The sequence below is a fragment of the Propithecus coquereli genome, unplaced genomic scaffold, assembly GCF_000956105.1.
Source record: "Propithecus coquereli isolate 6110/MARCELLA unplaced genomic scaffold, Pcoq_1.0 Scaffold673, whole genome shotgun sequence".
Lineage (NCBI taxonomy): Eukaryota > Metazoa > Chordata > Mammalia > Primates > Indriidae > Propithecus > Propithecus coquereli.
Window position 1 is genome coordinate 641,632 of NW_012152763.1, and position 24,888 is coordinate 666,519.

Genomic DNA, 24,888 nt, shown 5'->3' on the forward strand with positions numbered 1-24,888 from the left:
GGCTTAAGCAGCTTTCCGAAGGCGCCATTGTAGCCACCCCAGGACGAAGGAAATTCCTGGTTCTGTCTCCCAAAGGCATCTGCTAGAGACTTTTTAAGAACTGCTTTATCTCACCCCTTCAGGCAGCTCCCAAAGGACAAACACCGATGGACCCTGGGGCCGCCCAAGAGGCCCCGACACCTGCCCCGAGCGGCCACATCCCCATTCCCAGGCTTCGCAGGGCTGGCCTGTCCCCTCTCCTTTCAACCCGCAAAGTCCTGGCCACTCATGCAGAAAGCGCCAGGCTGGGCTTTTCCGGCTTGCCTCCTTACAGAAGGGATTTTTCTCTTTTGAAAGGAGAAAAAAATACCCCAAATGCTATTTTTAAAAAGCCATCTAGGATTTGTTTCATCATTAGTAGCTGCAGGGACGCTAGAGAGGGTGGCCCCAGCACACAATCTCGGGGCACTTGGAACGCCTCCTGCGTTTTCTCTGGCAGTTTAGGGGACTTGTGTGCTGAGGAAGTCCGTCTGTATGCAGAGAGCGAAATCCCTGGGTTTCTTCCTGTTAGGGTAACCACCGAGGCGCGCTGGCTGGACAGGGCGGCCGCAGGCCCAGGGCACGGTCAGCCGGGGAGGACGCTGTTTTCTGTGTGACGGAATCACACCGTGTTTACAGCCCGTCTGGTTTGGTGCTCAGAGCCCCGACGTGCCACACACAGCTGCCGGGCCCCTCCCCCCACCAGCCGCAGGCACACGGGCGCTGCCACCAAGCTCAAAACTCCACTGAGGCAAAGGCAGCCTCTCAGTCCTCAAAGGCCACGTCTTTTACGTGCATCTTAAAGAGCCAGCTTAGAAAAACAGGAGTTGTTCTGTGCCGGTACCAACACCCGCGCGCTGAGACACAGGGATGCACGGGGCCATGAGAGCAAGTGGGGCCAGAGTCAGCCTCCAACTTCAGGACAAGAGCCCGGACTCACGCTGGCTCCTCTGGGACAGCCCCGCTGTCACACCTGCGTGACAGGGTGCCAGGGACCGAGGGCTTCCCAGGGAGGGGAGCAGGCCGGGCATCAGCCGGGAGCCCTCTGGCAGGACCCGCATTTGCATGCCCCAGGCCTTGCTGAGCGGGGTCTGACGTGGGGTGTGCACAGGTTTCAGAGCCGCGGACGAGACACTTGCTTTAGGAAGCGTGTTTGCAAGTTCCGTGGGATAACTTTTGGTCTGTCCATGGTGGCAAGAGGCACATCAAGTCAAAGTGTATAAAATTGGATTTTTAAAATTCCTTTCAGTGATGGAAACCAGGCCATCCAGCTTTCAATGCGAAGGCAGAGACCGCACGATTTCGCACTGTCACCGCTAAGTCTCTCAATGACGTGAAGCTGCGGAGCCCCGTGTGGCCACCTCGATGAGTAGTGGACACCGGAAACCTGTCTGAACCTGCACCTGCCCACAGCCAGCAAAGCTCGGCGCCTGCGATTCTGCCTGCAGGACGGGCTCCCTCTGCGCACACTGCTTGGCGCACAGGGAGAGGAGCTAGCGAGCCCCGCACCTGTCACCCGTCGGCAGGTGACCCCTCCATGGCCCGGGGGCAGGTGGACAGGGACCCAGGTCAAGAGAGACGAGTCATCTGTCTTGCTATCGGTCACCACGTGCCAGGGCCGGTGTGGACGTGGCTGTGCTCAGGGTCCAGCCATCGCCGTGTGCGCTCCATGCCAAGCTCCGGGGCAGGTCTTGTGGAGAGCCAGGTGGACACATCCCCGAGCCTGGCAGGTGACAGGGCGCTTGGCCTGGTAACCACGATGCTTCTTGGAGAAAGGAGGGTCAGAGTAGAGCAGGCGGAGGCTGCAGGCGGAGATCCCAGCTGGGCACAGGCAGGGTGGGACGGGCAGGCCACCTGGGAGAGAAGAGGGCCCCAGGGTGGGACAGGGAGGAGCAGTGGAGAGGGGCCGGCAGTGGGAGGGACGGGGCTCAGGGAAGCTCTGGATCAGGGCCTGCTGGGAGGGAGGACAAGGGTACGGGGCGAGACCCGGGTGGGCCCAGCGCAGCCCATGGACCCTCCGCAAAGTACACCCCACCACCTCCCCCAGACCCAGAGGGCTCCTTTGCTCCTCAGAGGCAGAGAAACCAGAACGCATTTCCGTGTTTCCTTTCCTCCTCTGCCCCAGCAAACTCAGGAAGCGCCGTGTGAACGGGACGTGGGCTGGGGCCCTGCCATCCAGCTGGGTCCCCAGGGAAGGCCCACGGGGCTCTAGAGCGCCCTGCTCAGGCCCAGGGCACATGCAGGCTCGGGGGCCCACCCAGGACTTGGAAGAAGCCCCCGAGGTACAGGGCTGGAGGATGGCCCCTCTGAGGCAGGCCCCATCCTGGGTCAGGCTCTACTTCCCGCCAGAGATGCCCCAGCAGGAAGCTCGTCCCACACGCGGCTGAGCTGGGAGCGCGTGCGATCACCTGCCCTGCACCACACTCCCAGGCGGCGTCTGCCACACCCAGCCCAGCTCCAGATGCACCTTGTGCTGCGTAAAAGGACTCGGCCGGGGCCAAGAAGAGGCCACCGCAGTGCAGGGCGGGAGCTGGGCCCAGGGGACACGGCTCAGCGTCCCTAGAGAAAGTTATCAGAAGAAAGTTATTAGAAACAGCTGGCTGGGAAACATCCCTCTGCTGCCGTGACACAGCCTAATTCCTTGATTATTCCCTGGTGATGAGCACATTCTGTGTGCATTGTTCCCGAGGCAGACAAGATAATCTGCTAGCTGGTGGAGCCACAAACCCCGGTCCCAGGACCAGAGGCCATCAGTCGCGACAGCCTGGGTCTCCCTGAGAGCCGCAGGGCCTGGCACTTCTCAGAGGCCCTCAGCAGCAGTGCAAGAGCTCCGAGAGGGGTGGGGGCCCGTCCCCGTGCAGGCAGGCAGAGCCACCTGTCCCTGGATCAAGGGCAACCATGCTGTTCTCCCGCCACCGCCGCCCTGCGTCCACGGGCTCTCCCAGAGCTGCCCGGTGCACCGCAGAGCAAACGCACTCGCAGGTTAGTGCCTTTGGCCTCCGAGCCGGCCACTGGCTCTGGCCCAGCCTCTCCCAAAACACGTGTCGAGGTAGAAGTGGGCAGCCTGGCGGGGTCCCTGACACGCAGCCTGGGCCGCGGAGGCCGCCAGACGCTGCATTGTCTGGCCCAGAACAGCGCTTTCAGGAGGGATGACAGTGCCATTGTCCCGGGTGGCCTGTCAGTCACCAGTGGCTGCACAAAGAGGTGGGGGCAAGGTTTAATCCTGACTTTAGTCAGAGACGAAAACAGTCGGGGCCAGATGTCTGCAGACTGTTTAATGCGCAAGGAGCGTCCCGGCCGCAAAGGTCCGGAAGCCGCAAGGACTCCTTTATCTCCCCGAGAGCCGTCTCTTCCCTCGTCCCTCAACCTGGGGGCAAAAGGCTGTGAACAGCTGAATAAATTCAAAACAAACACAAAGTCAATCTTGCCCAAAATCTGGACACAGCACAGGCATCACTGAGGGAATATTCCAGGGCATTCTTAAGGCATCGAACCATTGCCAAGAGAATGAGACATTGTTTTTCCAAACTGAGACCTCCCGAGGAAGCAACGTGGTGACCCCACACCTGCCCAGCAGCCCCGGAGAGCACACACCTCCGCGAGGATTGTAGAGGCCGGGGCAGGCGGGACGGAGGAGTGTCCACCGGCCAGGACTCCGTGAGCTCCGGGCTGTGCCAGGGCCGCCGGCGAGGGAGCAAGGCCTCCTGTGGAAGCCTGAGGTGGCTCAGTCTGCGCTCACCTGCGGCCCCTGCGCGGAGAACACTCGGCCACAGAGCAAATCCTTGGGGGCCCCACTGACTCTTCTCATCAAATCGAAAAGAAAACAACTTCGAAGCCGAAAACAACAAAACGCATCCCATTCCTTGGGGTGACGACTCCCGTGTGGGCAGCCTGGCCACTGCCCACCTGCAGGAGCCCCGTCCAGCCCAGCCTACAAGTGACAGGAGACTCAGACCTGCCGACACAGCAGATGGCTGCTGAGGACGGAATTCGGGACCCACCGACTGCACCGCGGAGAGAACGCACCAGAACCAAGCAGCTCAGACGTGGCCCAGCCCGACGGTCCCCAGGCTGCAAGGCACCGTCCGTGTGAGCCCTCGGCCGGCCATGGAGGGCGTCCTCGGCACACGCGTGCCCCTCGTCCTCACTGAGGCTTTCCCGATGGTCAGGCCAGTACTCGAGAGGCCGCCTGTCGGCAAGCCCACGCAACGGCGCCACTGCTGCCTGAGTGGCTGGTGGCGTGAGCCGAACCGCTGATGTTGACCCTTTAGAACTTTCCTTCCTGCACCGAGGAGGAGGAAGTACTGGTTCCCGGGCACACTGCCTGTCTGGCCCTTAACTAACACGCGGAGCACACAGACGGGGAGCCCACACCGCGCTCCAGGTGCTCCCGCCACGTACTCGTCCATCCTGCGGATCTGCTCCTGCGCCACCGAGGGTGGTCTGAAGACACATTTGACCAATTTTTCATGCCCATCCCTCTAAATGTGACCCTGCTCCTGAGCTTTTATCCCTCTGACAACTTCATGGAGAAAAACACGCAGGCCCGCTGACAGCGTGAAATCGGGGACAAAGGCCGGGACAAAGGGGCTGAGGCGCAGGCAGGCGGCCGAATTTCAGCCACAGACAGATGTTCTTGGGAACATCTGAAAGGAAACGCTTGCAAGAGAAACAGCCTTGAAAGCAATGTCTTCAGCGGTTCAGACCCAGGGCCCAGGCGGCAGCAGCCTCAGCCGCCGATCTCGGCCGGGAGAACAAATCGCGTCATGAGCTTCTGCGGTGCGGTTTCTTTTGCTGCCCTCCACTCCCGCACAGGTGCACGCGAGTGCTCTTCAGCTAGGCGCCCCCTCTGCAGGACGCCGTGGCTCAGAAGGAAGCCGCCGGTGGGAGCTGAGGCCAGTGGTGGCCTCTGTCAGCTGCCGAGACCAGCCTCCACCTCCACACTGGGGCACCCACTTCACGTGCGACGGGTGCTGGGGTCCCACGGATGAGGAGACTCTGACTTTCTTGGCTCAGAGCGTGGAGAAGCTTCTGTGGTGCCACCGTGTGCTGTGACTGGCAAGTTGATCCGGCAGGTCCTGCAGACAGAGCCGTCCCCGCCCGGACGGCAGAGGAGGCCGGCCCCTCCCACGCTGCCGACCCCAGGGTGGCCTCCCTCCCCGTCCTCGGAACTGAATCTGTGGGCTCGGCCTCTCTCTCTGCCCCAGGAAACCACCGTGATCTCAGAGACCTGACCCTCCAGCGGTGAGTGCCGTGACGGGAACGTCGTCAGCCCTGTGGGAGGCTCCTCGCCGGCAGGCTGACCAAAGGCAGGGCAGCCAGAAACCCATCACTGTCTCGTCTTTCTTCTCGCCATCCTGTTAGCTGCAGTTAAACTCCAGCCGTAAAAGTGTCTGGAGAGACAAAGGTTGCACGTACAAATTCCGTGCAACAGCTCCCAAGCAGCAGTGATGAAAGAAACGGAAAGGGTTTCTAGAAGACGGTTAACAAAGACAGACCTGAGTACTTGCCACAGGCTTCCTTAAAACAAGTTAATGGAAAATCATTACCTTTCAAGTTTAAATTTTCTGAATGACGACAGACACAGAACTGACTCCCGGGGATAAACACTTCCTGTGCTACGGATAATTCCGGTAGCAACGTTGGACGTTAATACAAGTCTGTGTTCCGCCGCACGGTGTACCGCTGAGTCAGCACGACGCTTCTGCGTTGAAGGCGGCTTAACTGAAAAGCTCCCACGCTGCTGCCTCCTCGAGGTGCCTGCACGGCTCGGCCCCGCCACTCAGACCAGAGGGGGGCGCCGCCGCCACCGCTCCTGCACCCGCAGTCGGCTAGCACGCTGCAGCCAGACACGGGGCCGCCACACTGCGGGAAGAGAGCTCGAATGCTCAGCTCTGCAGACACCCTAGTCCTCTGGGTGTCCACCTGGGTTTCAGGAACACAAAATAACACCATCGGTCCCAGTGATTAACCGTTCCCTGGTAGCTGACACCCTCAGACGCTGCTCCAAGTCTTAAACTCACCACGGAGTAGGGAGCGGGAATGGTCAGGGAATCACTTAGCTGACGGCTCCGAAGGTGCAATCAGTGGCTTTAAAGCTTGTGTTTGTCACTGGTGACTCCTGGTTGAGGAAAGTGCCTGGGAAGTAGCACCTGCATGGATTCTCTGGCCGTCCCCGCGGGATGCACCCCTGCTGCACCCCACAGTCAACGCACCACGGACGGCTGCCCCTGCCGGTGGAGACAGGGCCCCAGACCCCGGAAGACACCTGCTGGGCCACTGGACGCCCGCGGAGGGCAGGGCTAGAACTGACAGGGTTGGGTGACGCCAGCCCCATCGCCTCCTTGCTTTTGGCAGAGACGGCCACATGAGTGAGCCTGAACTAACTCTGGCCAGGGGTCCCACCTTTTCTCTTGTGACACACGCGTGTGTGCGGCTTCTGGAAGCAACCACCCCCGCCCTCATGGTGCAAGTTGGGAGGGCAGCAGAGGTCAGAGGGTACCACGGCCACCTCGGGTGGCAGCGAGGTCAGGCCACTGCTACCCCCAGTGCAACGGTGGCCACCTGGACCCGCTAACACCCGGGCCCAGCGCGCAGTGTCTGTCCTCTCGGCTCAATGCAGTGGAGATCGCCCCAGGAGCTCAGAGAGAATGAGCTGACTCCCAGGCTGGACAGCCTGCACGCCTCCCACCGCAGGGCTCGAGGGTTTCGCTGTGCGCTGGGCGTGGGCGCGGAGACACGCAGTGGGGCCGGGAGGCTGGGGGCAGTGCACGCGCTCAGCCCACAGCAAAACCAGGGACGCCATTTTGCAGAGAAGTGTCCGTGATGATAATTTCCTTGGTTTTTAGGGTCCGGGGGTCCGCCTGACACGGAATGGCTATCCTGGACAGGGTCTGGGGCCTGGGCGCGGGCAGGGGCTGCCCGTTGTAGGAGTTGCTGGAAGGGCCACAGGCACTCCTGTCCTCACCCCAGAAAGCCACTTGCCCGCGTTTGCCAGGATCTGCCCAAACAATCCACCCGATCCCACTCACGTGACTTCCCCAAAGGAGGCCCTCCCGTGAACCCCATCTTTCAGCAGTTTCCCCGGACAGCCCCAGGCCCCTGGGGCGGGAGAACTACCAGCAACTGCGAGGCCCCCGAGCGCTGACCTCACCGCGGGCCGCCGGGCTGGGCGCAAGCGCACGGTGGGGGCGCAGTCAGTGAAAGGCGCTGTCACGGGAGCGCCTGTGTCAGCACCGAGGCAGCCCCCCACCCGCCTTTGCTGCGCATTGTCAACTGTTCGCCCAGAACAACAACACGCCATAAAGGCTCTTTCACGTCCTCTCCGGAGGCCACTCCCCGGTGTGGGGAAAGGGCGCGGCACCCGCTTGCTCTCACACCAGGGTGAGCGCAACTCGCTTTTCTAGTGGGAAACAGCTTGGGCCCTTCCTCAGGCTGGTGTGCACCAGCATCCGGGCACCCCCTGCCCGGGGGATGCGCAGCCTGGCTCTGCCCCACTGAGGGGCAGCTGCTGCGCTCCTGAGGCTGCTTCCGGCGGGGCGGAGGAGGGGACAGAGGCAGAGCACAGACCCTGCCCCCGTCCCAGGGCCCCAGCTCGCTCCTCCCTACATGGCGGGTGGGGGTCTCCACAGCCCACCAGGCCTGGCGTGCAGGATCTGTCCCGCGCCCTAACTTCCCCGTGGGGTTTGGTTAACCCTAAGGACAGGCAGAAAGCGGTTTTAAAATAAAGGATGAGCTTGTGCAAGATACAGAAAAACGCATTAAAGATTAGGGAAGACAGAACTAGTACGAATTAATCAGTAGTGAATCAAAACATCCGGCTCCTCTAACAGAGTCGTGGGGCTGATTGGTGGGGGGAGGCCACGCACTATTTTGCCTTCTTTTCTGTAAAGTGGGAACGATTATTTCGACATCAGTAAACCAGTTGGAAATACTGGCTGATGTTCACAAAGGGAACGTCCTAGAAACAAATGCCCTAAATCCTGACCCCAAATCATCACTGCCATTAAGTGCAACGTTCTGCTCTTCTGGTTGACAGAACAGGCCCTACGTAAAAAGAGATCAAACAGAAGCCTCTTCTTAAAGGTAATTTAAACATAAGTGTTATGATTTAAATTAATAATTGTTGCTGCCATTGTTATTTTAAACCCAGACTCTAGAAAAGCAGGAAAGTTAAGCAGAAAGGTTGGGCTCAGGCACCACGCAAGGCCCCGGCAGCCTGAGCTCCGTCCTCGGGCGACGACAGCCTCGTGTGCACCAGAGGACAGAACGCCACGTGGCCTTGGGGAGCTGGTGGCAGGTGGGAGGAGGTTGCCACCCGCGGACCCCAGGATCCAGAGTGCTGCCGGGCCCGTCTCCACGCTGGGCCCAATTTGAGACGAAAAACTTGAGGACCAACGCTTGCCAACAGTGGGCAGAGAGGATGGGCCACACACACTCCTGAATCGGTGACGGTCGGAGGCTATGTTAAGCATCGGCGGAAGCATCACTCTGGGAGTCGGAGCGGGCGATCCCTCCTGTCCGGCTCCAGAACACCAGCCGCGCTCAGTGCCACGCTGAGTCCTGGGTTCCTGACACCCCCTGCTCACTGCCGCAGCACAGGCGGAACCCAAACCACGCGGGCTTCTGAGGCCGGGCCGGGCTGAGGCCTAGGCGGACGCACGGGAGACCACAGGGTCAGGCCACCAGGGCAGTTTCCGGAATCCACAGACCCACACACACATGCCTGGGGCTGGCACCTGCCGTGCCCTGCCTCTCCTGCGTCCCACTGTCAGGGGCCGAGGGGCTGTGTGCAGAGGAGCATGGCAGGTGTCGGTTCACAAGGTATCTGGCACCCAGATCCAAGTGACACTTCCCCTGGAGCCGAAGGGCTGGGGCTGTCCAGGGTCCTGACCAGGTACGAGGTCACCGTCCCCCCCAGAGGGAAGGGGCTGGACGCCAGGGCCGCCTGCATCTGGGCAGGGTCTCACACAGCGGGCAGCATGAACTGGGCCACCCGAGCTGGCACGGTCCTCCCAGAGCAGAGTGTGACATGCGGGGCGTGCACTGCCCTCCCCTCAGCCCCTCGGGGCGTCTCCTCTCCCTCCCTCTCCCGGAGGACGGCTTCTGAGACGCCAGCGCCCCTCCCCGGGCCCGCTCCCTGCAGGCCCAGCTGGCACCTGAACGTGTACCTGTCAGTAGTTGGCAACTGGTTTTTAAAAAGAGCCGCCAGCCTCCAAAAACGCATCCATCACCGTCACTGTCGGGAGTGATGGACGGCAGGTGTGCGAGAAGCCGGACCACGCGGAGACGGGCGCGCCTGGCACTGCTGTCACTCCTTGTCACCACGGCCAGCTGAGTGCCCCAGCTGGCAGTTGCCAGCACGCAAGGCCTGAAACATACTCTCTGCACAGCCCCAGCGGCAGGGATGGGCTGCAGGCGACATTATTAATTAGTGTGAGGACACACGGCCCTGTTAGGCGGCACGCGGTAACTGTGTTTAATTTGTGTATGTTTTAATTACAGCTCAATCAGCGCTGAGCTTGAGCACAGCGTCATCTTTTCAGTTCTGCTCTGCCAGCGCGGCTGCGTTAATTTGCATCCGAAACACAGGACGCTGCTCGCGCCTGGGACCCAGTCCCTTCACTCCGCACACACAGAGCCTCTGTCACAGGCTGGCGCTGGGCCGGACTCGGCGGATCAGCCCCTGCAGCCCTCCCTCCACCAGGAGTTGCCGGCAGGGCGTGAGGCCTGGCCCCTTCCCAGAGGCACCCCAGCCCCGCAGCAGGGCCAACAAAGCCACATTTAATCCACCGTGGCCCCCTCTGCCGTGGTCCCCTCACCTCACTGTGTCCCGTGCATTTAACTGACCTCTGACGAGTCTTCCCAGAGAGTGACAGCGAGGGCATGCAGTGGGCTGCCGAGGGCGCCTGAGGAACCTCCAGCCGCCCAGGACCAAGGGAGGATCTTGGGGGGGCTCCCCTGCGGGGGCTCCCCTGGGGGGGGCTCAACGATGAGACCACAGGCCAGTTGTGGCTTCACACAGTAAAAATCCGCTTCTACCTTTATTCTCGAGAGGAGAGTCACCTGCTATCTGCAGATGAAATGTTGTGCCCACCCCGCCCCAGAGCACCTGCCCTGCAAGCCAGCCGCCAGGCCTGTGTTTCCAGAACATACAGTCCGGCAAGACGCTCTGCCTGGGATAAGCACACCTTCCTGACACCTGTTTCTGTCTACGCATGTTCTTCCCATCTCCACTCTGACCTCAGGCAGTCGGAAAACCACCTGTGGGGTGACCCGCCCAAGCCGAGGGCACAGGCGTCCCCAGGAACACAGGGCTGAGGCGGGGTGTGGTCTCCTTGCACCCGAGGAGCCGGCCTGCCGCGCCTACCGTGGCCTCCCCAGACGGGAGAGAGCTGAGCACGGGCAGGGGAAGGTCCAGCGACTGGAGCCAGAGCTAGGCCCGGGCTGGCGCAGGGAGGCCTGGGGGTTGGCGAGCGGCTCCACTCCGACCCACGCTGCTCCTGAAAGGAGGCTCAGGGGCAGCAGACAGATACCGAGGCTGCACCTTCTCGGCTCGGCTGAGGAGCAGAGGACACGTGCGAGCCCTCTGGGACCAAGGAGGCCCTGCCCACATCTGCACAGCCTCCTCCGAGGAGCCTGCCTAGGCTGCACCTCCCAGGCCCACAGCCTTTCTCTCTTCCCCTCACAAAGTTCTGCCAAGAGCGAAGGCAGAGCCTGTCTCAGGGACCATCCCCCACCCTGCCCAGCCCCCAGCACCGTCCGAGGACCCTACAGGACATGTCTCCCACCCTGCAGGCCTCCAGCTGACACCAGAATTGCAGGGGAAAGGTTGCCTCTGCCTCCAAATACTCCCCCTCCTTTACCGTGCAAAGGATTCCAAGAAGGACACCAAAACACATCAGATACTTCGGGGACAGTGGTTCCTAAGGCGGTTGGGACAGAACTGAAAGTCCAGCCAGGAGGAGCAGACGAGGCCCAGGACTCAGCAGTCTCTCCTCAGGCCAGCGGGGCCTGCAGGGTGACGCCAGGCAAACCCGCCACCCCAGGCAGTGGTGGTCGTCGCTGCATCTCCGACACCCAAGTGCGTGGCCAGGCGGCTCAACTGCACACACGCAGGGACGTCTGCCACCGGAGGCTGCATGGGGGTGGCACTCAGGCGGCCCAGACTGAGCAGACACGCTCCTGCTGCCCCAGCCCCCCACTGCACGTGCCCAGTGCCAGGAGGTCATGGAAGACAGACGCCCTGGACCCGCAGGCCTCAGAGGGCCCAGAGCTGAGTTCCGAGGAGCTCCCCGGGGAGCACGTCCCAAGTGCGCAGTGCTCCCTCCCCCGTGTTCAACGGCTTCCCCTGGAAGGAACGGGAGAGGAGCCCCAGGGCGGGGCCGTCAGCGTGAGGGGGCTGGTTTGAGCGCTGCCTGGGGCAGGGCCCGGGCTCCCGGGACTGCTCCTCCCGCCCTTCACCACGGCCTGAGCGCGGTTCTGGCTTGGGCTAAGTCAGCCGCGCAGGAAAAACGTGGGGAATTTTATTTTGTTTCCACAAAATTTCTATAAAATGTTTTAAGGTTAAAATCCCTTTCACAAAGCCATTACGTGCCAACCAGCAGGTCCTGATTCCTCCAGAGGAGCTCAGAGAGCATTTAAAATTCAGCGGCCGCCCAACAGGCAGCGGAACCAGAGCTGCCGAGCAAACTCCAGCGCAGGTCCCGGCCTCCCAGTCCGACTCACGGCCGGGGCTCCTTTCTTTCCACGTTTCTGTGCCGGCGCTCGGACCAGGTGCACCAGGGTCAACAGCGTCCCCCCAAATCCACACCCACCCAGAGCCCTGGAACGGGCCTGATTTGGAAACAGTCTTCGCAGGTGTAGCCCGTCAAGCGTCTTGAGACGAGACCGTCCTGGAGGAGGACGGCCCCAACTCCACTGACCGGTGTCCTCGTGAGCAGAGGACAGAGGGGGCCGAGGCACCTTGAGCCCAGGGACGTCTGGGCAACCCGCGGCTGGAGATGCCCCCCAGCGCCTCCAGGGCAGCACGGTCCTGCGGACACCCCGACTTTGCACTTCCGGATTCCAGGACGGCCAGAGGGAGGTGTCTCTTGCTTCGCACCACTCGGAGCCCGCGGCCCTGCGGCCCAGGAATCGATGGTGACGTGAAGTGCAGTCCCAGGACTCCTTGGGGCACGTGCATCCAACACCGACTTAAGAACAAACTGTAACTTCCCTGACCGGCTGTGTGTGTCTGAGGCCCACAACTGGCAGGTGACACACAAGTGGCTGCTGCTGACCAAGGCCAGGCGCTGGGGACGCTGCATCCTGCTGGGCTTCAGGTTCCTCCAGCCGCCAACTCCGAGGCTCTCAGGAACTGCGGACCTCACCCCTGCAGGGCTCTGGCTCCCACCTGCCGCCCTCCCCAAGGAGGTCCCTGCTGCAGCCCTGGCCCACGTGCCACGGGATTTTCATGACCAGCTAAGGACCGTGCGCTGAGGGCCCGAGGGGAGAGTGGTCTTCGCCTGCAGAGGCACAGCCCCCAGTGGACTGGACACTCCTAAGGAAACTGCACTGGAAACCACAGTTCTGTTTTCCACGAGGTTAGCTTTGCTTACACGGTACACTGAGTGCAAATGTAATTGGAAGTTTTTGTTTGTCAAATGAACAGCCATCTATCCGCTGGCTTTAAAGAGCCACGTGGGCATAAAAATCCTCCAAAAATTAATGCGTGGATGTTAGACACATCTGTTTACTCACTGAGCAAATAATCAGGTTGAAGTGTTGCTTTTCCTCAGACTCCTTCACAAGCGCCAGACCCACACTGGACAAAACAGCTTCGGGTTTCTCAAGCGTGAGGGCGCCGGACACCGGGATCCAGCAGCTGCGGGAACAGCCCTTGTCAGGAGTGGCAGGTGTCCACGTGGCCACGTCTGCTCCTGGAGACCTGCACTGCCACTGCGGCCGGGGGCTCACCTGGGCAGTGCCGACACTCCAATTCCAGACGACTCCCAGAGGAGGCCTTTTGCAGACTGAATGTGGATTTTCACCAAAGCCTGGGTAACCATCACAGAGCACCAGGATGTCCTCCTGCCGCTATTCAAGTGACCACAGTGTGTTCTGCAAATGAGGAAAGCCCTCGGCCTGTGATGTGCTCTCCCTCCTGGAGCTGAGCGCAGAGTGGAGCGCCCCAGCGCCCAGCAGCCGCAGCTGGAGCCTCTAGGACATGCACCGTGTGGCCTCCTCTGCTCCGTCATGCCTCACGCCTGCCCACAGGGCCACTGGAGCGTGACCTTTTGCTCAGAAACAGCTGCGTCTGAGACGAGGGGTCAGACACCAGTGACTCTTATGAGCGTCTTCTCCGTGTTCTCTCCTCCCACCCGGGGAAACCCGGGCCCCTCTTTTCCACGGGAATCTGCAGAGCAGACCATGCCACGCTGCCCGTGTATTAGGAGAGGGAGCTGCCGGAGACCCCACGCCTGGCCCACCTTGGGGCTGCGGTTCTGAGATGGACGGGGCGCAGCAGGGAGTGGGCCGGGTGGAATGCCTCCCCAACACCTGCGTCTGCATTAAAGATTTTCTAGACTGCTCTGCCCAGCAGGCTGGCACTGGCCACGTGGCCGTGTATGATCTGAGTGGAGATGAAATTTAAAATTTGGCGCCTCAGCTGCTCAGGGTGCTTGTCAGCCACGGTACAAGCAGCTGCAGTGTGGCGAGGTCAGTCTCCAGCGCCCCGAACTGGGGCTGAGAGGACGGCGCCTTCCTGTGCTGGGGCCCAAGGCAGGACGGACCGAGGCCGGGACCTCAGGCTCCACCTGCCTACGTGGTTCGGTGGAGAAATCCCGCCTCAGGGCCTGCAGAGACGTGCTTCTCAGCAGCCGCCCCGCGTCCCAGCTGGTTTGTCAGCTGCCTCAGGAAGCAGCGGGAGCAATGCCGCCGCCAAAGGAAAAGTGCCGCACATGCCGGGCCCTGCAGCCACACCCACGTCCAAACTCAGGGCGGAGGTTCCCCCTTTTCCACTTGGGAGAGAAAGCAAGGCCCCACTGCCCGAGCTGTGTCGCCCCCACCCACACGGGCCCCTCACGGCTCGGCGGCTCTGAGACTCACGCCCGCGGGCAGCCCAGGCGCTACCCAGTGACAGCTCTGACCCGAGTGAGGACACGGCGGCCTTTCTCGTGACATTTGTTCTGTGAGGAGGAAAGGCCACTCTGGAAGCTCCTCTGGCCTTTCCTGATCGCTGGCGCTCCGGGCTGCTCCGCGCTGTTCTTCCAAGGGCTCTTTGCTTCCACTGCCGGCCGCGCCCGTCAGAGCGGAGGCCTCGGGGTGGGAGAGACCATCCTGCACACAGCAGGGTCATTGGTTCTCAAGCAACGAGTCAGAGATGACCGTGCGCAGAGGTACAGGGCTGGGAGGTTCGAATCTGGTGGCAGCGTGGCTCGAGCACCCCCGTGGCTCAGGACGAGCGCAGGAGACCTTGGCGAGGCCGGGCCTTGGGCCTCGCTGGTGTCCTGAACAGTGAGGACACACATAGTCCCCAGCTCTCGAGGGGCGCGGCGCCTGCGGGACCCGTCGTCAGACCGGTTAGCTCTGCAGCCTCAGGAGAGAAGGAAACCCACAGAGTGAACGAAGGGTTCACGGTCCCCGGGCAATCGGTCCGTAAAAACCGCACATACCCTGCGGCCTCCCCACGGGCAGTGAAGCCGGGTCTCTACTAGGAGTCGCTGAACACTCAGGAAAAGCCACCTACGTAGCCAAGTATTCACACGCACGCGGTGAAGCCTCGCTCAGCCAGGTGCCGTCGGCTTCACTGAACAAAGCACGGAGGATTTCACTGCACGTTCGGCCAAAGGGACCTCAGACCCAGCAAAAGCCGGCTCAGCTCTGTCCATAGGAAACCGGCCGCTGAGGACGGAAGGTCAGCGTGTGATGGTGTTTGTGCGGAGACTGCTGGGGGGAGATGACGCCGCCACAGACTGCCATGTCCTCGTGCTCCACCACAGCCCCACCGTGGACGTGCGGCGTGGCCGAGCCCTCCCTGTGCAGGTTCAGACGTTCGCATTTCTGCCTCTGCCCTCGCCCAGGTCACATGAGAGCAGGGAGGGGAGGGGGCACGCGCGAGAGCTCTCAGCCTTGAGGTTCCGGCGCCCACGTGCGGGGGCCTCACCACAAAGGAAGGTTGGCCCTCGTGCCCCTGCCAGGGGCTTCGCTTCCCACTCTGGGACCCCCGTCACAGGATCTGACCCTGCGGCCACACTGCGTGGTCCTGGCTGTGGTTTGCGGCTGCACTGTCACCGCAGGGCCCTCGAGCACACCCAGGAGCCACACACGACTCCGAGCTCCCAAAGGTCGAGACGACCAAACAGAGGCACTGGTTTGCACAGAGGTAAAAGCGGGCATTTACAGCTCTTGCATGTTCAGTGGGGAAAAACATCAGAAATATAGTTGGGTGACAGTCAGAGGAGCTTGGCAGGCACCAGCTCTGCGGACACGGAGGAGTAGGCTTGAGCGTTGACATCAGAACCTGCCGGGCACGACCGCGCGTGGTCTGATGGTGGCGGCTCCAGCTCACCTTGGACGCCAACCCAAAGCCCCTCTACTGACAGTAAAAAATGTTTCTTTATCAGGAGTTTTTGCCTTAAAAAACATAACCAGTGAGGCTGAGGACAGCGGAATTGCCTGGAAGGATGGCGTCCCTTCTCTCGTTTTTCTCAGCACAGTCTGCGGGCGCAAGGCCTGGCTGAGAGGGGACGTGGCACCTACCTCCACGACAGACTTGGCGTCCAGCCGGAAGTTGAAGTCGCCGAACACAAAGTAGGACGCTTTCTCGAACCGCTGATCGATGATCCTGGGGAGGAAGGGAGACAGAGGTCACTGGGTGTGCTGACGCTACCCACCCACACGGCTGCAGAGTGTCCGCCACGCTCCCCGCCACGCACTCCCCGCCATCTCCCACTGCAGGGAAACCATGTGATTGCTGCTTTGTGCCACCAGAACTTAGCACAGAGACCACTGCTAACACGTGGCCATCTCTCCCCAACACGGGCACACGTGGAGGATGAGGCACAGCCAGGTCTCCACTGTGTCCTCATCCCCTGGGCCATGGCGGCAGGGAGTCAAGTTCGTGGAAGCTGCGGCCCCACCGAGGAGGACAGGGCCGGTGGGGGAGCACGGGTGAGAAAACGCCGAGTGCGGGAGAAGCGGAGCGAGTGCGGGAGAAGCGGAGCAACTGCGGGGCGTGTCCGGTGAAGGCGGGAGGCTCCGCACACGCCAAGGCCGGCACCGCGCAAGTCAGAGGCGCGGGCTCCGCCCTGTCCTGGCGCCCGCCTGGACACTTCAAAGTTACCAAGTGCGGGCGGCTGCATACAGACATGCGTGAGCGTGTATGCATTAGCTAGGAGGTGCTAAAAGTATTCTTCAAAAAAAATTTTCCACATATTTAGCTCAATCACAATCGGTTTCATAAAGATTTTCCCACCGAAGAACACACACACAGCAACTGTCCCAGAGCGGTACGTGAGGCGGTTTCCCTCACAGACACAACTTCCGAAGGAAAGCAGCAGACCTCCCTCGCTCACCCCCAAATCCACACTCGCCCCACCGCGGCAACGTGGCTGATAAGCACCGCTGGCTTCAGGCAGAGTAAGAGGCCGGGTGCTTCCAATTTGGAAGCAAGACGAGAACTATCTGCAACAGGGAATTTGCTAACAGGGCCCTCAGCGGCCGGAAACGTGACCTGCAGGGAAGGACGTTCCTGCTGCCAGAGCCCGTCCTGCCAGCCCCGGCCTCACTCGCGCCATCTGCTGCGACTCCACCTGGGAGGCACTCAGGACAGGCAGCTCCCAGGGCGACTTTCAGACGCTGCGTTTGGAAACGGACTGAGCGTTTCTGTTTTTGATGTTCTTGTTCAGGCCAAAGCCAGGGAAACCTCTTAATTAGATCAACTCCAGAACTTCTCCTGAGCCACCGCGAAGCCCCCATGCGCCAGCTGCTGGGCCTTGCGATTCCTGCTCCGGGCAGCCGTGCACCGCTGTCTGCCAGCCCCGGGGAGGGCACTGTGGTTGGGCGCCGCACCTTCCCAGAGCTGGAGAAGGGGCGCCAGGGTGCAGGCGGAGACAGAGCGGGCAGCCACATGCTCGCTGACGCGGCCTTTTCCAGCTGGATGCTCTGGCTGGAGAGCCCAGCGCTGACGCACGAGCAGACTGCCTCCTGTTTCCGGCTTCCGCAGCCTGTTCTGTGTCGCCCTACAGCAGCTCCTGAAGCACAGCGCCCTGAAGAACGAAGCTGCCACAGCCACTGTCCCGCTCTGCACCTTCCGGAAGCTTCCGGGCCGGGGGAGGGGAGGCTGGAGCAGCTGGCAGTCCACACCTTCGTGACTTAGAGTGGGTGAAGTCGCCATTGTTTCATCGACTTTCTGGGGGGAAACGTCATTTCTGTCTTGTGCGCCCTCAGCTGCGGTGAGGCCAAGTCTACGCGCGGCTGAATCTGCGCTTCCCGTGTGACCGCCGGCTCCCAGCCTGTTCCTCTACTTCCCTGCCTGCCTCGTCCTTTGTGCTCTCCAGCCGTGCCCTATACGTTCTGGAAGGAAATGCTTTGTCTGCTGAGGACGCGGCTCTGTCAGACGGCCCATCAGCCCGTCACACCCACCCGCCACCCGGCTGACGCGCCCAGAGCCCCCCGCTTTATCTGCACGGCGGAGTTTTCAGGGTTATCCTTTAATCCGTCTGGAATTACAGTGCAGAGCAGGGATCTGCGCTTATTGATTTCCCAAGTGATGGTCCATTGATCCCCACCGTTTATTAGATGTTCAACCCTCTTCCCACCAAGTCGGTGACGTGACAGAAAACTCCCTACAGCAGGTCTGGTTGAGACCGTCTGTGCTTCCTGCGGTCTTTGTTTCAATTAACGCGGCTTTTTATAGGGAAGCCCTTCTTGTTGACAATTCTTTTAAAAATGGTCTCAGCTATTTCAAATTCCCCTTGCAAATTAAATACCATATCCTCTTGCCAAATCCCACAAAAAATCCTTTTTCCTTTTCAATTGGAGGAACTTTCCCTTTTAACATTAATTCAACTTTAACATTAATTTGAAGAGAAGTGACACATTGGGAGGAACTGTTACTACTAATGCAGACCAGCCAGTAACCTCACTAACTTGTGTTAAAACTAAACCTTTCTTCAGAGGAAGGGGGGCCGGGGGTGAGGGCCTCGGCCTGTTCGGGACCCCTCAGCCTCCTCCTAACTCCTCACCTCCCTCCCTCCCTCGGCCTCGCGGTGGAGAGGACAGGGCCCTGCCCGCAGGCGGCTCACAGCCTTTCAGCACAACACACCGAAACTACCTTTAAAAAACTTTTATTATCTGCTGTTGGACATCCTTAGAAGGAAAGAAAACCCGCAGAAAACATGTGTTGGCTCCCTGAAAGGTCTCGTGCAAGTCCCGACAAGACACGTGCCTCAGGGGCTTCAGGTCTTCTACCTCACGCACGCTGGGGTCTCGTCCTGGGGGCTTCTATCTGATGAGGACGGGGGTCTCCATCCTTCGCGGCCCATCTCATGAAGATCGGGGTCCAGACGACGCGCACCGCGGCCCCAGTGGGAAAGGGAAGACAGGGATGCGCTTTGCTTTTGTGAGGTGCTCCGGCTCCACCAGCTAAGGGTGACGCCCTTCAGTGGACCCAACTCCAGAGGTGCTGCTCAAGCCGCCCAGGACCACAGGCACCGAGGAACAGGGGCACCACGGTGCTATGACACTGCTCTTTCTAAAGCCACGACTGGTATTATTCACGGCTCAATATGCTGCCTGGTTTCTGGCCGCAGGAAAGTGGCATCGGCTTGCGAGAATGCCCCACCCTGCAGAGGGGCACAGACAGCCACTGCGGCCGACGACAGAACACGGTGTCCGGAGGAGGCTCAGAGCCCCACAGAGACAGACGGGACCTCAGGGAAATGCGCCCCTGCCTGCTGGAAGCCAACGGCAGTGGCTCTCTCCTCCCGCGGCGCTCGCCGGCTGCCCTCCCCGCCTGGGCGCAGCATCTCGCGGGCTGTGGTCTTCACCCCTCACCTCACCCTGGGCACCCAAGAGCTGTGCCCCCCTGCACAGGGCACGCACCTGTCCACTCAGGCAGCCCAGGGCCCAAGTGCGGCTCAGATCCCGGGCTTTGCTTCTGGAGCTTCAGCAGTGACACACCTGTAGGTGGCTGAGGGGCCGAAGGCCACGTGTGTCTGCACACTCGGGGGCAGCGGGGGCTCCGGGCCAGGCCCCAGACCCTCTGTGAGCTCTCTCGCTGTCTCCTGCGTGTGGCTCCCAGGGCAGCTCGATGGAGATCGTGCGGGGCAGGCGGAGGTGCTGCTCTGCTCACACGATTGTCCTGAAACGCCCTGCAGAGGCAGATCCAGAGGAACGCGGGGACAGGGACACAGCCAGTCCAGGGTCGTGGGCAAGGTGGGGGTCGGAGAGGTCAGTTGGCATCACACGCCCTCTTCCCGGCAAGAGCACTCAGCCAAACTTTGCTCCGTTTTCTTTTCTTTCTTCTTACTTTTTAGAGAAAAGCCAAACCACAGCGAACCCCTAGCCTGACCTTGCGCTGAGGGGTGGCTGCAGGGGGGCAGGGACCCTTCGCACGCCAAGACAGCTGCGGGCTCCATGCTTTTGCAATGTCAACGCCTGCGTGTTAGAAAGCAGGGGCGCGCCCACTCCCAGAAAGATCCGGTGTGGAAGGTGCGGAAACGTCTGGACTAGCAGACGAAGCCACTGCTGCCTTCTCAGTGTCCCTCGGTGTCTCTCAGGCTTCACGTGACACCGGTGAGCGTGAAGGTGAACTTAACCGCACCGTGTGTGACCGCAGGTACATGTCAAAAGCCACGCGTCACATATGTGGGGCATGTGCACATACCACACACGAGAAGCCAACTGTCACCCGGATTCCCTCTGCGAGCACACGCGGGCAGGAGGCGACCGCGCGGGGTCCGCTGTGCAGCAGGGAAGGGCGTGAACTCGGCTCAGCAAGTCTTAACTATTCCCGGAGCCAAACACATTTAGATTAAAGCTCAGTTCCCAGAATCCAGTCCATTCCAGTAGGATATGCTGAGACCACGCCCAAGCTCTGTGCCGGAGGACGGGAACGCTGCACGCTTCCGCGATCGGTGAGGCGCCGCCACGTTCCCAGCCACGGGAAATACAAAGCAAGTCGGGTCTGAGTGAGAACAGCCTGGCAAAGCGCCTGCAGGACGTCACAGTGAGTCCCCGAGTGTCAGCGACTCTGCGTGATCTCATGTGACAAGTTCAGATCCTGACAGGGCAGCAAGCTTCACTGTTCTGACCTTGACCTTCTGAGGGGAGCAAACGAACGACGAGGAAAGGCCCACGGGTGACGCTCTGAGGGCAAATCACAGAAGCAAGCGGCCACTTGGCTAATTAAACGTAAATTCCATTCCTTTCTTAAAAACGAACAGATTTCAGCTTTTTGTTTTGTTTTTTAGAAACAGGGTCTTGCTCTGTCACCCAGGCTGGAGTGCGGTGGCGTCAGCCTAGCTCACAGCAATCTCAGACTCCTAGGCTCAAGCATCCTCCTGCCTCAGCCTCCCAAAGTGCTGGGATTATAGGTGTGAGCCACTGTGCCCAGCCCTAAATTTCCGTTTTAATATTTGGCTGAACAAACTTCAAAAAGTTCCAGAGTGTTTAGAGAGAAAGAGTGAAAGAGAGAGAGAAAGAGTGAAAAAGAGAGAGAGAGAGAGAGAGAGAGAGAGAGAGAGAGAGAGAGAGAGAGAGAGAGAGAGGGAGGGAGGGAGGGAGAGAACGCTACTCCTGGGCCTTTCCTCGCTCTACGGGGTTTGGGCAATTGCCCACTCACAGGGACAGCCACTGACCAGGCCCCGCCAGTTCTCCTTCCAGAGAAAGCCACTGGGTGACATGCGGTGGGCCTGCAATGACCTGTGACGCGATTTCGTCGGCATGTCTAGCATCCTGCGAGACTATCATTGAAAACCTAAACTTTATCACACTTTCCTTGCCCTGCTCTTTCTGATGTAAGAGCCTGAGCCAATTAATAACAGGAGCCGCCGCTAAAGGTCGCAGCAAGATGAAGGGGCTGTCACGGGCCGAGGCAATCACCTGAGTGCCCAGCTTGCTGCCCTCACGGAGCTCACTTTTAATTTCAATATAGTGCCATTTGGAGCGGGGGGAAGAAGAGTTGTTTTAAAATTAATTGCCTTGTCAGTGGCTATTATGATTAAAAAGTGGGCCCACATCAATACCATGTGCCTAATTCGGAAAGAGAATTACAAGAAGAGCCATAAAATCAATTTTTTAGGCCTTGAAAATGGTGTCTGTGTTTTGACAGGTGGTTTCCTCGTGCGACAGAGCTGGGAGAGGCGCTGCCGGCCAGAGTGCCCGGGACCCCGCGGGTTGGAATGACGACGGGGACAGAGTCACAGATTCAGAAATGACATTTCCAGCTGCGGCACTTCCCTGACACGGCAGGCGGAACATGGAGGGGGCTGCCATGCCTCGGACCCCTGGGAGGGTCTCGGCAGACAGGGCAGGAAGCAGGAGGGCAGCTGAGCAGTCCCGCCGGGCACAGCCACGGCACACGTGCCCGGACCACTTTCCCTCTGTGCCGCGGGCAGCGGACGTGGTCTGGCCAGCGAACAGCCCGGGAGACGGCGGTCACAGACCTCCAGTGATTCCAACACGCAGAAGAGCTGGTTTTTCTCTTTCCTTTTTCATTTTTTAGCCACTGAAGGCTACACTAACACCTTCAGCACTGTACTTTCATTTATGTTTTGATTTCAAAATATGAAGGGGATACAAAAGTTTTTGTCACACAGAAGATACCTTTTACAACGCTTAAGTCACGGCTTTTATTGTGCCCATCGCCAGAACGGTGTTCACTGTACCTGACAGGTGGGCTTTTACCCCCATCCCCCTCCTTCTTGGAGTCCAACGTCCTTTACGTCTCTTTGTGCCCATGTGCAGCCATCACTCAGCTCCCAATCGTCAGTGAGAACACGCAGTGTTCGCTTTTCCATTCCTGAGATACTTCACTTAGGGTAACGGTCTCCAGTTCCATCCACGCTGCTGAAAGAGACATTATTTCTTTCCTTTTTACGGCTGAGTAGTGCTCCGTGGTGTCCGTACACCACATTTTCTTTATCCACTCATGAACTGATGGGCACTTAGGTTGATTCCACATCTTCGTGATTGTGAATTGTGCTGCAATAAACATTTGAGTACAGATTATTTTTGATAAAATAACTTCTTTTCCTTTGGGTAGATACCCAGTAGCGGAATTCTGGAGCGAATGCCAGGTCTACATTTATTTCTCTGAGGACTCTCCGTGCTGTTTTCCATAGAGGCTGTACTAGTTTTCAGTCCCACCAACAGCGTATAAATGTTCCTTTTTCTCTGCATCCACGCCAGCACCTACTGTTTTTTGACTTTTTAATAATGGCCAATCTGACAGGGGTAAGGTGATATCTCATTGTGGTTTTAATTTGCATTTCCACAAAGATTAGCGATGTTGAGCATATTTTCATCTGTTTGTTGACTGTCTATTTTCTTTTGAAAAACTTCTGTTCATGTCTTTTCCCCACTTTGTAATGGGATTGTTTGCTTTTTTCTTGCTGATTTGTTTGAGTTCTTTGTAGGTTCTGGCTATTAGCCCTTTATTGGATGTACAGCTTGCAAATATTCTCTCCCATTCTGTAGGTTGTCTACTTGCTCTGTTGATTATTTCCTTTGCTGTGCAGAAGCTTTTTAATTTAATCAAGTCACATTCTACAAGAGTTTTTCCCTATGTTTTCTTCTAGAATTGTCATGGTTTCATGATTTACATTTAAGTTTTTAATTCATCTTGAATTATTTTTGTATAAGGTGAGAGGTAGGGGTCCTGTTTCATTCTTCTGCATGTGGCTGTCCCGTTTTCCCAGCACCATTTATTGAATAGGGCTTCCTTTCCTCAGTGTGCTACTGTCTGCTTTGCCGAAGATCAGTTGGTTGTAGGCAGAAGGTTTTATTTCAGGTTCTCTATTCTGTTCCATTGGTCTATGTATCTCCTTTTATACCAGTACCTCGCTGTTTTGGTTACTATAGCCTTGCAGTGTAGTTTGAAGTCTGGTAATGTGATGCTTCCCGATCTGTTCTTTCTGCTTAGGATTGCTTTGGCTATTTGGGTTCTTGTTTGGTTCCAAATGAAGTGTAGAATTATTTTTTCTAGATATGTGAAACATGACATTGGTATTTTGATGGGGATTGCACTGAATCTGTAAATCACTCTGGGTAGTATGAACATTTTAACAATGTTTATTCTACCAATCCATGAGCATGATAAGTTTTCCACTTCTTTGTGTCATCTGAGATTTCTTTTCTCAGTGTTTCATAGTTCTCTTTGTAGAGACTTTTCACATACTTGGCTAATTATATTTCTAGGTATTTTGCTTTCTTTGTAGCTATTATGAATGATATTGAGACTTTGATTTGACTCTCAGCTTGATTGTTACTAGTATATAAAAATGCTACTGATTTGTGTATACTGATTTTGTAACCTGAGACTTTGCTAAGTTTATTTATCAATTCAGGAGTCTTTTGGTGGAGTCTCTGGGATTTTCTAGATACAAGATCATACTGTCAATGAAAAGTGATAATTTGACCTTCTCTTTCCCAATTTGGATGCCCTTTCTTTCTTTCTCTTGCCTGATTGCTTTGGCTAGGACTTCCAGCCCTACGTTGAATAGAAGAGGTGACAGTGGGCATCCTTGTCTTGGTCCAGTTCTCAGGGGGAATGCTTTCAACTTTTCCCCATTCAGCATGATGTTGGCTGTGGGTCTGTGATATATGACTTTTATTATTTTGAGGTATGCTCCCTTTATGCCTAGTTTGTTAAGGGGTTTTTATCATGAAAGCTGCTGGATTTTGTTGAATGCTTTTTCTGCATCTATTGAGGTGATCCCATGGCTTTTGTTTTTGCTTCTGTTTATGTGGTGAGTCATGTTTATTGATGTGTATGTTGAAGCACTGTTCTTTTAAAGGCATAGTTTGTGCATGATTGGGAATTGACTGAAGTCAGGTTCTCATGGTAGAGATTACGTGCTTTGGTCAAACAATTTTAAATAGCAAAAATATCAACAATATAAAATTACTAAAACTACCCAAAACATTTTAGAGTTATTTAATCACTTAAAAGTTTCTCTTAAAATATTGTATCTAATTGAGTGCTTCATTGTAAATGTATTTAAGCCATTTTAAATAAACTTGCCCCCTGCAAATAAATAGACCAACCAGTTGATTTTCACCTTCCTAGAAACTGACAGACTATTTTTCATGACTGCACTTTTCATCCCACCCCCTGTGTGCTGTCCTCCTGAAGCCTGAGCCCCAGGGCGGAGCTCCTGACCCCATAGATCCCATGGTGAGATGCTTGTCTAAGACACAGCAAGGCAGTCACCAAGGAAAGATGGTCACCTGCAAAGGCAAAAAGGCAGAATGTGCTGAAGGCACTGGGGTTAGCATCAGGTTGGCACAGACACCTGGGACGCCTTGCAGCAGCTCAGCTGGATGCCAGGTAAAGTCCCAGCAACTTCCATGCTCAAGGGGCTCCTTGACTGGCCCACTGACCCCAGGCTAGTGCCCTCAAACTTCCCTGAGTTCTCCACCTGTGCCTCCCAGCAAGCTGCCCTCAAGTGCCTGGGGGCACGAGGGTGGGGCCCTCACCCAGGAGACTGGTGTCCTCCTAAACTAGGAAAAGAGCCCCAGAGCACACTTTTCCTCTCTCCACCAGGCAAGAGGGAAGGGCCATCGTGTGCAGCCCGAGAAGGAGCACTCACCAGACCCTGGCCAGGCCGGCACCCTGACCTTGGACTCATACCCTCCAGAACCACAAGAAAGGAGCATCTGCTG

General features: G+C 58.1%; 1 protein-coding gene across 1 annotated transcript in view; it reads right to left on the bottom strand.

The window, feature by feature from the left end:
- The window catches only part of INPP5A (inositol polyphosphate-5-phosphatase, 40kDa), a 180,749-nt gene that overhangs the window by 21,967 nt on the left and 133,894 nt on the right, over positions 1-24,888 (bottom strand). Inside the window, exon 9 of the mRNA XM_012660676.1 lies at positions 15,760-15,844. Within this exon, the coding sequence (XP_012516130.1) occupies positions 15,760-15,844 (85 nt within the window). The remainder of the gene's footprint in view (positions 1-15,759; positions 15,845-24,888) is intronic.